The 18,182-nt window shown below is 43.3% G+C and overlaps 1 protein-coding gene across 2 annotated transcripts in view; it reads left to right on the top strand.

Annotated features, from left to right (window-relative positions):
• The window catches only part of EPB41L3 (erythrocyte membrane protein band 4.1 like 3), a 145,899-nt gene that overhangs the window by 126,079 nt on the left and 1,638 nt on the right, over positions 1–18,182 (top strand). For both annotated transcript variants that reach the window (XM_055559452.1, XM_055559453.1), the window contains 9 exons: positions 1,103–1,168; positions 1,648–1,839; positions 11,447–12,148; positions 12,630–12,752; positions 13,343–13,726; positions 14,515–14,646; positions 16,528–16,626; positions 17,057–17,137; positions 17,411–17,527. In XM_055559452.1, coding sequence (XP_055415427.1) covers positions 1,103–1,168; positions 1,648–1,839; positions 11,447–12,148; positions 12,630–12,752; positions 13,343–13,726; positions 14,515–14,646; positions 16,528–16,626; positions 17,057–17,137; positions 17,411–17,521 — 1,890 coding nt within the window. In that variant the 3' untranslated portion in view covers positions 17,522–17,527. The remainder of the gene's footprint in view (positions 1–1,102; positions 1,169–1,647; positions 1,840–11,446; positions 12,149–12,629; positions 12,753–13,342; positions 13,727–14,514; positions 14,647–16,527; positions 16,627–17,056; positions 17,138–17,410; positions 17,528–18,182) is intronic.

The raw sequence follows: 18,182 nt of genomic DNA, 5'->3' as shown, positions 1-18,182 counted from the left end.
TGAACCCACCACCATTGTAGAGTCAACATGCCACCAGCCCTCTAACGGTTTTTATAAACAAAAAGCGTTCTTTTTATTGGAGCTTTTCTTTTTTCTGGAGCTGGTTGTAACAGTAGTTCAGAGTGGGGCATTCAGGTTAGACAGTCTGGTCCCCATTGAAACCCAGACAGACTCACCTTGAAGGCAGCCTGCTCCACTATCACCCGCTTCTCATCCATAACTTCACTCTGGACCTCCTCTTGTGGTTGATTTTGGACTCAAGGGAGGTTTATTTATTTATTTATTTTAATTTTCTTAGTTACCCAGTATCAGCCCTCTCCTCTTCCTAAATTTGTTTTAAAGTACGTGGGCTCAACAAATTCAAGGTTTAAAGAAATTTTTTAACGTGAGAACCTTTGTGTTAAGTTCTGTGTGTCTCACTTCTCTAGTCTACAAATCAGGGATCATAATAGCTAACCTCATAGGATTATGGGAAAGATTGACTCAGAGCACTTATCATTGGGTATTCATAGCCGTTTGGTGAATTTTAATTTTGATGTGGCCCCTCACACTTCCTGAACCATTTCTAATGTAAGGACAACCCGTCAAGTCCTAGCTGTCACCTCCCGCGCAGGGTGTATGCTTGTCATACTTGGAAGTCTCCAAGTTGAAGCGTCCAAGACCCATCGAGCAAGGAATCTTTTGCTTTCATCATCTTATTAAGCTTCATAATTTGTGTGTGAGAACATTGTGGTTCACATATAAGAAAGAAATGTCCTCTAATGTAAGCGTAAACAAGTGTCCCCGCGTAGCTGGCTTATCTAGACCCCGTCCTTCGATCTCAGAGTCGATGGCATGGTAAGACTTTATCTCCCACTCTTTCTTGATGCTGGCAGTCGGACCAGGAGGAAGATGCAGAGCTCAAGGCACAGGTAGAAAACTCAAAATGGAACAAAAGCCAAAAAAAAAAGCAGTGTGTGATAAGTCACTGTTGGTCTCCGGTGTTCAAATCCTCCAGCATGCTCCGTGGCGGTGACCGTGTGTTGGTGCCGTGCGCAGGGTGGCACTTGTTTTCGTGACTTACCATGTCCCTTACCTTTCCTTTCTTTTCCACTTTTTTCAGAATAGTCTGATTAAGCGAATAAAGGGTGAAAATGTGTATGTCAAACATAGTAATCTTATGTTAGAGGTTGGTATTGGTATATACCAGTGCATGCTCGTGTGTGTTGGTTTTCCTCCAGGGGCACACCTGTGGGCTCGTACCATGATGCATGAAGGGTGTGTTCTCACCTGTGACTGCGTGTGGTTGACTTCTCGGCTTCCTTTGATTCCTTCCTGTCCCCCCAGATGTAGATCCCCTTTCCTGTGTGTGTATTTATTTTAATTCTCTGGTTCTGTGTGAATTACACTCTTTACAGTTGACCTTTGAAACTTTTGATTTTTATGCTCGTGTGATGTAGATTTTGTTTTCCCTCGCTTTTCCTTGGAAATATCACATTTTCACCAGAGTGTCTGTGGTAGTGTCATGAACCCTGATCAGAATTTTTTTTTTTTTATTTTGGCTACTAATGAGATGACGACCTTACTTTTAAAAAGAGAGCAAGCACGTGCAGAAAGGAAATCAAATGTAAAACGTTGACTGTTGGATTCTCTATGTTCTGAATATAGGAGCTAGATAAAACCCAAGACGACCTGATGAAACATCAGACCAATATTAGTGAGCTGAAAAGAACCTTTTTAGAAACCTCCACAGACACTGCCATCACGAACGAGTGGGAAAAGAGGCTTTCCACCTCCCCCGTGCGACTAGCCGCCCGGCAGGAGGATGCGCCCATGATCGAGCCGCTGGTACCCGAAGAGGTCGGTATTCAGGCATCAGGTTGCACTCGTCTTCAGTTCACTAGCGTCACTCCTCTACAGGGTCTCCAGGGAAGGGATCTGGAAGACTTCTGAGGATAGAATCTCACCCCTTGTCTGTGTATAACCTGTAAAATGATTGGGTGGCCAAGGAGTGAGTAATCTCATCCCATGGTGCCTTGGAATGACCGAGGACACTGTGGTGCAGGCAGGGCTGCTTGTTCTAGATTTCACAGCCAAGACACTGACCTATTGTGTGAATTAACTGTCACTTTTTCTGAATGTACTTTCGCTGCCTGAAGAAATGCCCTGAAGGCCCATAAATGTTTTTCATCACTTGCAAGATGAGGCCTATTGAGATGGTCTAATGTTTGAACATTGTTCTGGAGTTGATAACATTTCAGGACATATTTTCCTCTGGGAATACCATACTAGGCTTTTACTGGTATTTGATTTTTATTTATAACATATATATACATACAGTTTTTTAAAAACTGCTTATTTTAACTGACTTATATATAAACATTTATATTATGATTTATAATGAGTTTTTATTTAATTTTTAAGAGGGAAAGTAAAGGCCAGATTTTTGTTTATAACATATATATATATATATACAGTTTTTAAAAACTGGTTATTTTAACTGATTTATATATATAAACATTTATATTATGATTTATAATCAGTTTTTATTTGATTTTTAAGAGGGAAATTAAACACCAGAGGTCTTTTTGAGTAAGAGCTTTCCACATAGAACAAATACTCTCTTTAAATGTTCAGCAAGAGGATTCAGCTGGTGTGACTTCAAGGCTCCCCTGATGTAGGACCCACAGTGGCAGTGGAACTAATCTGACTGTAGACCATTACACGTCATCTTTCTTTATCTGTCAAAAGAAGTCATTTTTAAAATCAGCTTCTTTCTAGCATCGCATTGATTAAGTTATTTCTTACCAAGATTCCTTTCTTGAAAGACATTTGTCCAGGAAGATGGGATAGAACAGAATAAAATGAAAACTTAGGCCTTTATGGGAGAAAACTCCTTTTTAAACAGGCGTCTATATGCAATGCTTAGATATTAGTCATTTTCTAAACTTCTTTTGAAAGCTGTTTATCTAAAGTGACCACAATCATGACTTTCTTGACAGTTCCAGTCCCACTTTTTAAAAAATGACAAGGTGTATCTCCATTTCAATCATTTTGAAAAAGGCCTTTTTATGCAGAATAAATGAAAAGTCCGGTGACCAAAATATTCTTGTACCATTGGTGGTGGTGGTTTAGTCACTAAGTCGTGTCTGACTCTTGCGACGCGACCCCATGGACTATAGCCCACCAGGTTTCTCTGTTCATGGGATTTTCCAGCCAAGAATACTGGAGTGGATTGCCATTTCCTTCTCCAGGGGATCTTCCTGACCCAGGAATCGAACCAGGTCGCCTGCATTGCAAGTTTCATTCAGATTGTTTAGAGTTTCACAACAAAAAGTTTCAGATTTTCCAGATTGATTTTAATATTGTAGTTCCTGCATTAGTAAGACTGTCACTCATGAGTTATGGTCAGATTAGTTTTATCATCATTGGTCAAGTTTGATTTACCCTATTTCTTTTTTATTTATTAGTTTTATGTTTTTTTAAAATTGGAGGATAATTGCTTTGTAATGTTGCATTGGTTTCTGCCATACAACAGTGTGAATCAGCCATAAGGATACAGATGGCCCCTCCCTTCTGAGCCTCCCTTCCACACCCTACCCCATCCCACCACTCTAGGTTGTCACAGAGCACCAGGAGCTCCCTGTGTTATACGGTAACTTCCCACTAGCTATTCTACATATAGCTCACCCTATTTCTATAAGGGCTGGAAATAAGGAAGGACACATTGGCTCAGAAGATGACAGATACTGGATTAAGTTACAAAAGCACAAAATAAATTGCCACTGAAAAAGTCAAGCCTCTCTTCCTCTGCTGTCACTTAAGGACTTGGGAGGTAGCAGGCTCTCTGAATGGAGGTTCAGGTAGTTTGCTTGGAAAAGTTAGAGTGGTGATAATAAACCAGGGACTGTAGAAGTCTAGGCCATTAGACTTGTAAAAGAAATTTTTTTCGCTTATTAAATCCTCTAATTCTTCAAGAATAACATTGATGATCCCAGTCGTGTCCAACTCTTTTTGACCCCATGGACTATAGCCCACCAGGCTCCTCTGTCCATGGAATTCTCCAGGCAAGAAAACTGGAATACGTTGACATTCCTTCCTCCAGGGGATGTTCCTGACCCAGGGATTGAACCTGTACCTCCTGCATTGCAGGCAGATTCTTTACGGCCTGAGCTACCAGGGAAGCCCATTGATGAATCCAAAGAATGTTAATGACTTGAAGAGGTGATGGTTTGAAATACTAAACTTGACATGGATATGGCTGCCATGTCCTTACCTTGTCCTTGTTGATGCAGAGAAACTGCAATAGACCTAAGAAAGGATTTTTTTTACAAAAGGATTAAAGGGTGGAGGAAAGACGTCCTCTGCAGAAGAGCAAGCACTTGGTTTCCATAGCCCAGGCATCAGCAACTGACTTTGTAACTGCGTTCAAGTGTCTGTTGAGCGGTTATGCAGATGGTGTACCTCAGGGCTTCTCTACCACCCAGAAGGGAAGACACTATAGGAAGACTTGCTGGATGTAAAGAAGAGCTTCTTAGAAACAAGGGTTATCAACTCTTTTATCAAAGGGGCTCTGAGAAAGCAGCTCTAAGTAGCCTCAAGTCCCAGACGAGTGGTCCTTCCTGGGCTGGGCAGTCAGGGCTGTGCCCACTTCCCTTGCCTTGGGGGCTTCCTCCTCCGCAGTAGGATGACACACAGTTTACACTCATTTGAGGGCCCTGGAGACAGCCCTAAGAACAACCCTGCAAGTTCTTATCCTTCAAATTCTTCTTCATTTCTATATTCAGACTTAACATGGCTTTCATTATTGGTTGTGTGAAAAGCACAAAAGATAATTGTGTCCTCCCAGCCACGAGGCATATGCAAAGCATATTTGTTTAAAAACACATAAACAAGATATTCATCTTAGAGGTGAGATATTTTTCTAGATAAATTACTCATTTGATCTTACCCATTTGTTTAATGTATCTCACTTTAAAAATTAAAACAGTAATTGGCCAGTTTTAGAAAGAGGTCTGATTATTTCTAAAAGAAGGTATTTAACTTAATTTTTTTAAGTGACATCTCAAAGTAATGTTATTTGTGTCAGAAGGGTAAAGGAACTTTGATTTAGTGACCCCAAGCTTAGTTGGACTTTTTTTTGGCAATCTCAGTGGTACAGTGTTGTTTTGGAAAGATAATATAATGACCCCTGATTTTTAATGAACCATCTTTTTCTTTATCTATGGTGGTCGAACCCTAAGTAAATCTATTTTGCTACCAACTTATGAACAATTAAAAAAATTAGGAGTTGGAAATACAATGAGCTAGTAATGGGATCATATTCTTAAAATATAATGTATGTTTAATGTAAAGTGTGAATTTTATTGCCAGTTGTTTCACGTTTCAAATGTTTGAGTTCACAGCAGACAAGAGGCCACGATGCCCCAAAGAAGCAAATGATAGCAAATCCTCCTGAACTTTGTAAACCAGACAAACCCGCCCATAGAACCCATGGAATGGAGGGTAGATGGATGAGATGTGAAGGGTGTCGGCTACACCTTCTGTCCACAGATACGTCCCATGGCAGCCTTTTTGTGATGCAGTCACAGGCCTAGTCCATATCAGGGGAGTAGTGAAAGGGTTAGTGGCTCAGTTGGGTCCGACTCTTTGTGACCCCATGGACTGTACCTGCCAGCTTCCTCGGTCCATGAAATTTTCCAGGCAAGAATACTGGAGTGGGTTGCCATTTCCATCTCCAGAGGGTCTTCCCGACCCAGGGATTGAACTCTGGTCTCCCACATTATAGGCAGATTCTTTACCATCTGAGCCACCGGGGGAATATTCCTTTGTGGTTATTTGAATACTGAGAATTTCCACATTCTAACCACAGTGCAATACAGGTTAGCAGTTATACACTGCCAGTGCTGTCCCCTTTTTTAAGGTGGCAGGCAGTTTTACTGGTATATAAGCTTAGCACACCCCACTCCAGTACTCTTGCCTGGAAAACCCCATGGATGGAGGAGCCTGGTAGGCTGCAGTCCATGGAGTCACTAAGAGTTGGACATGACTGAGCGACTTCACTTTCCCTTTTCACTTTTATGCATTGGAGAAGGAAATGGCAACCCACTCCAGTGTTCTTGCCTGGAGAATCCCAGGGACGGGGGAGCCTGGTGGGCTGCTGTCTGTGGGGTCGCACAGAGTTGGACACGACTGAAGTGAGTTAGCAGCAGTAGCAGCAAGCTTAGCACAATCAACCCTCCCTATTCATGGATTCCAGATTGTGCACATTCACCTACTCACTGAAATTTATTGTAATCCTAAAATACTAAACATTTTCATGATAATTTGCAGACAGGTGCAAAGTGGTTAAAAAATAAATAGTTGCTCAAGGCATTCCCAGATAAGGTTGAACAGGTAACAAGCTTCAGGTCTCATACTGTAAGCAGGTGTCCTTTTCAAAGCCTGTCGAATGCCACGTTTTTGCTTTTTTATGTCCTTGTTGGTGATTCTCGCTGTCTAAAATGACCTCCAGGCATAGCGCCGAAGTGCTCTCTAGTATTCCCAAGTACAGGAAGGCTGTGATGTGCCTTATAGGAAAATATGTGTGTTAGGTAAGCTTTGTTCAGGATTAAGTTACAGTGCTGCTGACTGTGAGTTCAGTGTTAATGGATCAATAATATATATTAAAGAAGTGGTCTTTAAACAGAAACACACATAAAACAAGGTTATGCATTGATCAGTTGATGAAAATTTCATGGCCAGAGGCACTCAGGAACCTGACTCTGTCTTTCCCTTAGGCGCCATGGTTCAGCATTCACTAGTCCAGTGTTCACTGATTCAATGTTCATGGCAACTGTATAGACCATACTTGTCATGAATACCTAGAATCAGCTGTCTTTATGCATTTTTCTGCTTTCTTGTCCAAGTTTACTTTTGCTATTCAGGTCTCAGATGGCCCTTAAATTGGGCAAAAAAAGAAAAATCCATTCACCATGGATCATCTATACATGCTAGAGAGAATCATCTTTATTCTCTGAATCTGACTTCTGTGACTTTGCATTTAGACTTTGGGGTGCAACTCTGGATGCATATTACAATCACCTACAAGACTTTTAAACTACTGATACCTGGGTTCTGCATCAGAATCTGATTTAATTAGAGGTGCACCTCACACATTCAGTTCAGTTCAGTTCAGTCGCTCAGTCGTGTCCAACTCTTTGCGACCCCATGAATCGCAGCACACCAGGCCTCCCTGTCCATCACCAACTCCCAGATTCACTCAGACTCACATCCATCGAGTCAGTGATGCCATCCAGCCATCTCATCCTCTGTCGTCCCCTTCTCCTCCTGCCCCCAGTCCCTCCCAGCATCAGAGTCTTTTCCAATGAGTCAACTCTTTGCATGAGGTGGCCAAAGTACTGGAGTTTCAGCTTTAGCATCATTCCTTCCAAAGAAATCCCAGGGCTGATCTCCTTCAGAATGGACTGGTTGGATCTCCTTGCAGTCCAAGGGACTCTCAAAAGTCTTCTCCAACACCACAGTTCAAAAGCATCAATTCTTCGGCGCTCAGCTTTCTTCACAGTCCAACTTTCACATCCATACAAGACCACTGGAAAAACCATAACCTTGACTAGACGAACCTTTGTTGGCAAAGTAATGTCTCTGCTTTTGAATATGCTATCTAAGTTGGTCATAACTTTTCTTCCAAGGAGTAAGCATCTTTTAATTTCATGGCTGCAGTCACCATCTGCAGTGATTTTGGAGCCCAAAAAAATAAAGTCTGACACTGTTTCCACTGTTTCCCCATCTATTTCCCATGAAGTGATGGGACCAGATTCCATGATCTTCGTTTTCTGAATGTTGAGTTTTAAGCCAACTTTTTCACTCTCCTCTTTCACCTTCATCTTACTTAAAAGCTCTCCACATAATTGTAATGCACAACCAAATTTGAGAACCCTCAACCTAAGCAGAAATGAAAGTCACAGCTCCATAGAGACCCTTATGAGCGAGTAACAGCTCTGTGAATTTTGCAGGCCACTATAGGGCCTTGTGTACCAATTATTTCACAGACATGAATGTTTAAGTAACTAAATGAAATAGAGTGTGCATCTGACTCTGTCTTGAAAGTGAAATCACTCAGTTGGGTTTGACTCTTTTGGACCCCATGGACTATATCCCACCAGGCCCCTCCATCCATAGGATTTTCCAGGCAAGAGTACGGGAGTGGGTTACCATTTCCTTCTCCAGGGGATCTTCCCTACCCAGGGATCAAACCCTGGTCTCCTGCATTGCAGGCAGACTCTGTCTTAACCCCTAGTAAATGTCTCGATCATTAGCTTTTCTTTATCAATAACTCTTCACTTCTCTTTAGTCAAACTCACTGGGTTGGAGTCGATCATACATAGGATTAATGGTAACATTTGTCCCCTCATGTTACCCTTTTCTGTTATAGGGTATTCACAGTTCTGAATGCAGACCATGTGGACATTTTTAATTACAGACACAGACGTTTTTAAAATTAGTTGATGTCAGATAACAGGATATGCTGAAAACCACTGTTTTCCTGCTGCTGGGTCTTTTTTTTAAGCTTTCATCCTAGGAAAAACATTTAGCTCAGTGATTATAATTAGAAGCCTAGTCTTGGTATTCTGAAAAGTACCTATAATTTCAACCTTTCCTTCCTGTTTCTTATTTCTGTTGGAAAAAGAGGCTCTGATTGAAAGTTTAAAGCATAAATCCACATTTAATGATGCCACAGGGTACATTTTGTCTCTTCCAATGTCTTTCTCCAAAATGGGGCAGGACAGAAATTTTTTTCCCCTTCAAAATGTCTTCTTTGTTCCTTATTTAAAAGGAGCATCTGAGAGCAGTGCTATCAGAATCTGTCAGCAGGCCCTTCTGGAGAACATTCCAGATGCTCCTCTATAACCTCTTGCAGGAAAATGATTAAGTAGAGTACTGAAAGCTTTGTAAACACATACATAGGAATTTCAAATACCTCTGATAAAATTATACTGTTTAACAAACAGCAAGAAGGTTTATTTTCAAAGTTCCATTCATCTAGATACTCTGAACTGTGTGATTATTTTTAAATGGCTTTACTAAAATGTCCCTTCTATCACTATTCTGTGGAGTTTTATTAGCTACCGAGCCTGTGCAGAGAGACAGGCTCAGTAATTAATGTATTGCCCCTTGAATTATGCATTTTTAATACTAAAGAAAGAAATAAAAACAGATGAAAGGAAAACACCTATTTTAACATGACATGTGTAATGTTTTTCTTAAGTTTATATGTTAAAGACGAGTATGATTTGAAGTACTTAATTCTTCACCAAGATATTCGGAAGCTGACTTTTCAGAATTACTCACCATGTTATAAAAGTTCAAATAAAGCTATAATCTTGAGTATATTTTATGTTTATTTGTAGAATAAAGACCTCAAGCTAGGCTGGGTGTTTCAGATTAGTAGGTAATACAGTGATCCATGTGCATTTCCTTCCTCTGCCTCAGGCAGCTCTTCAGTGCAGAATATGATCAAGAATTTGTCAGAAATGGAAGTGAGGATTTATTCCCAACTTATTTTTCTTAATCTTAGCATTTTCATTTGAACACTCATTTCTACAGTATTGCAGATGACAGCCATATAAACACCTATTGAGACTCCAGGAAGTCCTTTATTCCACCCTTGCATGTTCTGTGTTTGTAGAAATGAGAAATGTTTGAGTTCTAAAAACACCAGAGAGTCACAGAATAATCTGTTTCACTTTGGAAATAATTATTCAACTTTGACATTAATTTTCCAAATTAACAGACAGTAATTCTTCTGGGGAAAAGAAATGAATGACTATTATATGTGTAGCCCAAGAAAAGAGCTCTCTTCCTAACTTGCTTTTTTGGAAACTGTGTGCTTCCTCCTCTCCCACCCAACCCCCTTTATTCAAACAGACTGAAGAAGAAAGGGAGATTTCAGAAAAGGTTCTATTTTTGCAGCAAGGAAGCTCTCCATTCTTTGAGTCTCAGGTAAAAAACAAACATTAAGGAATCAGAGGGAATTGCTCCTCAGATTTCAGTGTCATTCAAATATCTTTAGTTTTTCCTTTTAAAATTTACCTTGCTTGCCACCAAGGTAGGTATATCATTTTTGCCTAGATTCCGGGGAGGGAAAATAGGGAATTTTCTTACTATTTTGGTTATCCGTTAGCCATTGCTTCTTTGTGGCCTTTGCTTCTCAGTGATTATGTCTGTGTTTGGTCATTGAAGCATCATGATTATAGTTTGTAATGATATTATTGGGCCTTTTTACTGTCTCTTTAACCCATAGAGCCATGGTAATTCAGATGACCTTGATTGACTTTGAAAGTTCTGAACTTTTATTGGTTTTCCCACTAGCGGAGTGTGACACAGAAAATTCAGGAAGGAGACTCAGCAATCTCTGTGGTTACCTCTCGTCAAATCATTTTCCAGAAAACTGTCCCATCGACCCTAGAGGTTACTTTTCAATTCATTTCATTTAATCCAGCACCAGTCTGTAGATGGGTCTGTAATCTTCTTTCTTAAGCCCCACCCCCTCCAATTCTAGCTTCAGGTTTTCAGGCAAGGATAAATAAGAAAGTAAAAAACATCCAAGATCAAAATGTCAAGCAAGGCACTCCCCTGCTCCCGGCTTGGTTTCTTTTCCCTCTGTAACCTGTTAGACTAAGTCACCTGCTAACCTCTGCATAGGCTTCCCAAATACAGAAGTTTCATAACTCCCATTTCTTCTGCCTTTTTGGAACTAACACTAAGGAAACTGTCAAAGAAACTCCTGAGACAATGAACTTTGGTTGTAAATAAGTTCGGAACAGTGTGCAGACAAGTATAGCCTATTTTTTTAAGAGGCTCTGAACAATGTGCTAACAGTGGGAAATCGTTCATTACCATGCCTGGAACACAGGTGCACTCTATTTATGGATAATAAGTGCTAGAGTGGATTCCAGCACCCATATAAGGAAATATAATTCACAAACACGGAAAATGATTTTCACAGAAGTTTGTGGAAATGCTGGCACGTACTTTGTGAGAACAACAGATGTGAAGTGCAGTGTTCTATTTCACATGGAAAACAGTCTTTTCTGTGTCCACCTGAGTAAAGCTGAATAACATGTACAACAGCTTCAAAAAGGTTTTATAATCTTGAAATACAAAACGATCAGACATTGAGTACAAGATCAGATATATTCCTTGCAAAATTTACCACTAAAGTATTTCAAGAAATCTGAAATTGCAGGTCTACAATAGACCGTACTCTGAGTTGAAGGCTAGAGTTAATACATTTCAGATGAGAAGAGATTGCAGCCGTAATTAATAGATCACAACCCCTGCCCTGGACACTCACCTCCCAGACCCGAGTGTAGCTCTCATCTAGATTGCCTTTTTTAAAGGATTCTTATTTTAGAAATGAAATACCATCAGAATTTCTAATTTAGCTTTTATATTTCAAATATAGGGCACAGAGGATTGGGTTATTGTAGACAAAGTGCCCACTGAGGTAGCTGATGGTGATTCGAAAAAGACTGTGACGTACAAGGTGGTGACCTTGAGCAGTAGAACTGGTGACATCCCCACCGACCTCTTAGGATCGAGCACCATGGAAGTGCAGAGCTTCGAAGACTTGGCCCAAGAAATGCACTTGAAGGAAGAGAACAAGCAGAAGATATACACTCTCGGAAAGTCCTATGACACCGTGTCCGGAAAAATTGTCACGATGACCGGAAAAGGCAGAGAAGGCGAGAAGGTGGTGTCGCCCTCCACTGTGGAGCGGGGACTGGCCGAGTCCATTAAGACCCCCCTCGTTCTGGCCGAGTTCGAGGTCCTCAGAGCTGTGACCGAGGACAGGGCCAGGAGGGGGGCTGAGGTCCACACCCCAAAGCGGAGGCTGTCAGAGTCGCTGGCCCCCATCAAGGAAGCCGAGTCCCGACGGCAGAGCCCGGAGGACGATGCTGTGGGGAAAGCCCAGGTGCCCAGGAGGGATGCTGGCCTGGAGGGCCCGCGACTGGGCCGAGCGGAGCCCGAGGCTGAGGCCTTGAAGGTGGGGCCCTTTGGTCCCCGCAGGAAGAGCCTGTCCGAGTGGAGGTACTCGCAGGAACCGGCCGTCACTGTCGCCACTGCCCGTTATGTCGTCACCGAGTCAGCTGCATCCCAAGTCGTGGTAACCGGGGCCGCCTTCGGGCCGCTGTTTCCGATTCCAGCATGACTGTTTGCAGAGGCAGCCCTTCCACCCCAGCCTTTCCGTTTCTCTGGCTGTTTGGCTTATGTTGAGAGCCACCAACCCAAGCTTTTTGGTTGTTTTCATGGTTAAAAGTCACCACGCGGTCCGACGTGCACCTTGAGACACCTGCCGTTTTATTTCAGCTCTTGTCCCCGAGGTGGGGTGGTGCTGCCGGCCTTGCGGGGCCAGGAAAGGATCGGCTTCACCCAGCACCGCCCCAACCCAGGAACTCTCTCTGCTTTCCCGAACCAGAGCCCCTGCTCACCCTGATGACTGGCTGTTTCCCCTCCCTTTCTGTAGCTCCTGCCATCCCTCGCCCTGGGTCCCACGCCCACCGTTGTGTCTCACCGGCTGTGAATGTGTACATGCCCATGTGTGTCCCAACCACTGTGCCTGACTCTCCATTTCTCTGTTCACTCAGACCAAACAGACTTCTGGCGAAAAGCTCATGGACGGCTCAGAAATCCTCAGCTTATTAGAGTCCGCGAGAAAACCGACAGAGTTCATAGGCGCGGTCACTTCCACTTCTCAAAGCTGGGTGCAGGTGGCCATTTGTTTCCATGCCCCGTGTCTCTGCTCTGCCTTTTTGCCTTTTCTTTATGCCTTTTTGATGTGTGTGTGTGTGTGTGTGTGTTTTCTATCCAGGTGGCTTTGCCTTAAATACCTAAGAGGGTCTTCACTTCCACCCCTCTGTGCCTGCCCCACATATACATCATATGTCTTCAGTTCCATTACAAGAACATACTTCAGATGTTCAGAAAGTAATCTTGCTGACACATTTTAACAGCATTTAATTTTTAAAGCATCTTATGTCATCTGTTAGGTCTGGAGAAGCCGCCGAGACTGATAGGCATGTGCCCCAATGCTTTCGTTTTGTTTTGATTTTTCAATTGCATTTCATACAGTGTTCTGTTTCTTTTGCAACATCCCAAAGGAGCAGCACAAGTTTGAGTGTGTGTTTTGGGGTATCAGAGATTCTGGTGGGGGGGATGAAAGCTAAATTATATTTTCTGTCAGTGCTGCTGGGTATTAGCACAGGTACCCCAGTGAGTGGCTTCTTTTGTTTTTTTTGCCTTTTGACCTTCGCTTGGTGGAAAGTCATGCTGACGCCACAATTTTTTTTTTTCCATACAGAAAACAGAAACCAAGATGGAGTCCAGCGATATAGAGATGGAAACAGCCCAGCAACCCCAGCCACCGAGTGTAGAGAAGGTTGTGCAGGAAACGGTGCTGGTGGAGGAGAGACACGTGATGAATGTGCATGCGAGCGGGGATGCTTGTCACGTAGCTGGAGATGACGTGGACACTGCAACCCAGGCAGCACCTGCTGATGCTTCTGGTGCAAAAGGGAAGGAGGGCTCGGCTCTTACTGAGGGGGCAAAGGAGGAGAAAGGGGAGGTGGCCGATAAAGTTGTTGTGGAGCAGGACGAAATGGCCACTGCTTCCTGTGAGCCAGAGGAGGAGCAGACTGCAGCCGTCCACGTTTCAGAAACTTTGGAACAAAAACCTCATTTTGAGGTAACTAATAGTTAATATTCCTTGTAGCACTAAAGCAAGTCCCTAAAATGTAGTTAAGTGTAAAGGCGGGGCTATGTGTTGATAATTTTCTTCCTTTTCCAAGAGCAGTTTGTTTCTCCTCTTAACTGCCTTTTTGCATGGCAGTTGTGGGTCTCCGTGCTGGTTTTCATCTTTGGGATCACATGCAAACATAGATTATGATGATTAATAATCTACAGTTCTAGGAAATGGTTCTTACTCTTGTAATTACTGTAATTGGCAGTAAACCTGGGAGATGCATGGCCAGCCAAGATATCAGAAAACTTGATAGATCTATTTCTGATCAGTGTACTTATCCAGAAGGGCCATAGCCAGGCTTGCCCAGGTACCAAGTGCTAGAATTTATTCTTTCTTTTCTTTTATTGAGATTCCAGAAATATATATAGGCAGGGGTGGTTCAGTGTCTTATTACTTGCTCCTTTTCTAGAAGAAGTTATTCAATAAAAGGCTAATTTATGGTTTTTAATCTATTAAAATTAGTTCTTGAGATAGAAAAGAGGGAATATAAAAATGTGGGTGTTTTTTCAATTTCCTTCAAAATGTTTTCCTTTACCTGGAACATTCCATATGAATTCTGGGAGATTCACATATATCTGTTTTATGCCTCATTCCCCAACTTACCCCCATGTAATACATAAACATTTATTTCATACTAACCTGTGCTTATATAGCCACCAAGAGGGATGGGGGAAAATATATGTGTCTGTGCAAAATTTAAGAACCACTCTGCCTCCTTCCCATTGGTATAGTCTTCAACTGTGAAGACAGAAACCATCAGCTTTGGCAGCGTTTCACCAGGAGAAGTAAAGCTAGAAATTTCTACCAAGGAAGTGCCGGTAGTTCACACAGAAACAAAAACCATAACATATGAATCATCACAGGTAAGACAGTCTATGAAGCCCAGAGCCCTGGCACCTGTTTTACCCCGTGCATGACTTCGTGCACCTAAGCGTAATTAGTGAAAGTGTTACTCTGTCATGTCCAACTCTTTGCAACCCCATGGGTTGTAACCTGCCAGGCTTCTCTGTCCATGGGATTCTCCAGGCAAGAATACTGGAGTGGGTAGTCATTCCCTTCTCTGGAGACCTTCCCGACCCAGGGATTGAATCTGGGTCTCCTGCATTGCAGGCAGATTCTTTCCTGTCTGAGCTACCAGGGAAGCCCTAAGTGTAATTACATGATACTGAATCTATGAGAAGACTCAGAGGACCCAATTGTCTCTATCAAAAACAGTGCAATAATTGTAACTTTATTACTGATCAAGGAAGAGCAGGTGACTTAAGCAGGTCTTCACGTGTCTGAAAATGTAGACATGAAGTGAAGGTCGCTCTGCCACTGCTACTGCTAAGTCGCTTCAGTCGTGTCCGACTCTGTGCAACCCCATAGACGGCTCCCCCGTCCCTGGGATTCTCCAGGCAAGAACACTGGAGTGGGTTGCCATTTCCTTCTCCAATGCATGAAAGTGAAAAGTGAAAGTGAAGTCGCTCAGTCGTGTCCGACCCTCAGCGACCCTACGGACTGCAGCCTTCCAGGCTCCTCCGTCCATGGGATTTTCCAGGCAGGAGTACTGGAGTGGGGTGCCATTGCCTTCTCCAAAAGTTGCTCAGTTATGTCCAACTCTGCAACCCCAACTATACAGCCCATGGAATTCTCCAGGCCAGAAAACTTGAGTTGAGTAGCCTTTCCCTTCTCCAGGGGATCTTTCCAACCCAGGGATTGAACCCAGGTCTCCCCACATTGCAGGTGGATTCTTTACCAGCTGAGCCACAAGGGAAGCCCAAGAATACTGGAGTGGGTAGCCTATCCCTTCTCCAGCAGATCTTCGCAACCTAGGAATCGAACCAGGGTCTCCTGCATTGTAGGTGGATTCTTTACCAACTGAGCTATGAGGGAAGCCAAAATGTAGAAAGAGGCTCAGAAATCTTATCTCTCTCACTGTTTAGATAAGGAAAAGGGCTATTTCCACCAGCCCCTGCTTACACTTCTGAAGTCCTGTTTTTTTTTTGTTTTTGTTGTTTTTAACAATAGTGACCATTTAGTAAGCCTATTATGTGCCACATCCTCTACAAACATCCCACATAAATCTCATAAATAAGGTGGTGGTGGTTGTTCAGTTGCTAAGTTGTGTCCAACTCTGCAACCCCAGAGACTGCAGCACACCAGGCTTCCCTGTCCTTCACTGTCCACTCTCTCCTGGAGTTTGCTCAAACTCAACATCTGTTGAATCAGTGATGTCATCCAACTATCTCATCCTCTGTCATCCCCTTTTCCTCCTGCCTTCAATCTTTCCCAGCATCGGGGTCTTTTCCAGTGTGTCAGCTCTTTGCATCAGGTGGCCAAAGTATTGGAGCTTCAGCTTCAGCATCGGTCCTTCCAGTGATTATTCATGGTTGATTTCCTTTAGGATTGGTTGGGTATAATTTTTTCTTTTAATTTGTTCACACAGCACAGCTTGTAGGATCTCAGTTCTTCTTCCAGTGGTTGAATCTGGACCACTGCAGTGAAAGCATCTAATCCTAACTGCTAGACCACCAGGGACCTCCCAAGAAGGATTTTCTTATATTTTTATCTTTTGAAGTCCTGGTTTTTAATGATAGTTCACAGCGGCCGTGTTTGGTCCAGTCTAGAGTCAGTGGCAGCGCTCAGGGCTATCAGGGAAGCACAGTAATTGTGCAGATAACTAAGTCATCACCATGCCCTCAAGCAACAGAGTGGGCGTCCTGGAGAGGTAATGTGTCGTGTCTCCCGCTTGGCTTGCTTAGGTCGACCTCAGTGCTGACTTGGAGCCAGGTGTGCTCATGAGCGCGCAGACCATCACATCTGAAACCACCAGCACCACGACCACCACCCACATCACCAAAGTAAGTAGACTGGGAACAGATCCAGGGAGGTGTCCGTGCAGAACCCCCAGGTTGTGCTGCACCTGCAGGCACCTACATGAATAGCAGGATGCCAGGCACTGCCTTGGAGCTTTCACAGCTCCTGTGTTTCTGATGCTTCTATCCTCACCTGCCGAGTTCTGCTTAGGAACATGCGTTCCAACGCCCTTGACGTAGCACTTAGCTCCCTTGCTTCGCATATGACAGACGTTTCAGAAACACCAGCCAGCCAAACCCAAAGGAATCTATTCTGTCTTCACTTCTGAAATTAACAGTTGTAAATAACTGCCATAGGAGTCCGTATCCACTTTTAAAGAATAAATGAAGCTACTTAAAGCTGAGTCAGCATTTTCTACCACTTCCCCCAGTCAACAGGGATGGTAAAGTCATAACACTTGTCTGTTGCTTTCAGACTGTGAAAGGAGGCATTTCAGAGACGAGGATTGAGAAGCGAATCGTCATCACTGGAGACGCGGACATTGATCATGACCAGGTATCTCGTGAGAGAGGGTGGATACCCTGGCAGGGAACCATGAGAAACACCAGCTGGCCGTACTTTGCCCAGAGCTGTCCTCTTAGTCCAGCCTGTAGTGCAACAGTTTTCTAAATTAACTTTACAGCACACAACGTATAAGCCCCTTGGCAGTCGTTGTACTCCATTTGTGAATTGTGTAGATAGATCTAGCTCATGAGTCTCCTCCTTGCTCTGATCATGCATGTTCCACCTCCTTTTTGTCTCTGCCCTCCTGTGATTTCCCGGGGATAGGCGCTGGCTCAGGCAATTAAAGAGGCCAAAGAGCAGCATCCTGACATGTCAGTGACCAAAGTAGTGGTCCATAAAGAGACAGAGATCAGCCCGGAGGATGGAGAAGACTGAGCCCAGGTAAGAGGTGGGTGCTGCTTCTCCAGGCTTGGCCTCGGCTGGCATGTGGCCCGGGGCTTCCCTCTCTCCCTCCCCTCACCTCCTCCTTTTCTTCTTTTTCTCTCACTGGCATTTGAAGGGCTGGGTATCAAGAGGATGGAGAATTGGTTTGCGGATACTGGTTTGTTTCAGATTTACAGGCTGCATACTATGGACTTTTGATGTCCCCCCTGCCAGTTAGAGGATAAAGAGAAAGCAGAGTCTGCTTGCATGGTCCTGCATGTCTTCCTTTTAGTCCATGCTCCTCTCGTTAGCCAGGTCTGAAAGGTCATGTTTGTTTTATTTCACTGGCCATGTAGCCTAATCAGCTCTAATATGGTTTTGTTCTGAGAGGTGCAATTTGTGCGTTCCAAAAACTAGGGGAATGAAATGACACCCATTCTGATGCCAGCATTATCCCATTGTTAGCTTCCTCTTCAACTGTGTTTGGTTCTGGCCTGTTTATGCTTTTGTTTTGCTTCATTTTACAATTTGAAACCAAACCACTCACTCTCACTGTGGATGTCATCTATCTTCCTATGTTCTTTGGGATTTTTTTTTTTCCCCCTGGAGAAGGCAAAAATGCAGTCTTGTGGCCCTGCTCTCCTCAGGAAACGCATGCCTTTCCAGCTGCTGT

This window comes from Bubalus kerabau, chromosome 21 (assembly GCF_029407905.1).
Source record: "Bubalus kerabau isolate K-KA32 ecotype Philippines breed swamp buffalo chromosome 21, PCC_UOA_SB_1v2, whole genome shotgun sequence".
Classification (NCBI taxonomy): Eukaryota; Metazoa; Chordata; class Mammalia; order Artiodactyla; family Bovidae; genus Bubalus; species Bubalus kerabau.
The sequence above is the reverse complement of the archived record's forward strand: the minus strand, read 5'-3'. Positions and strand labels throughout refer to the sequence as shown.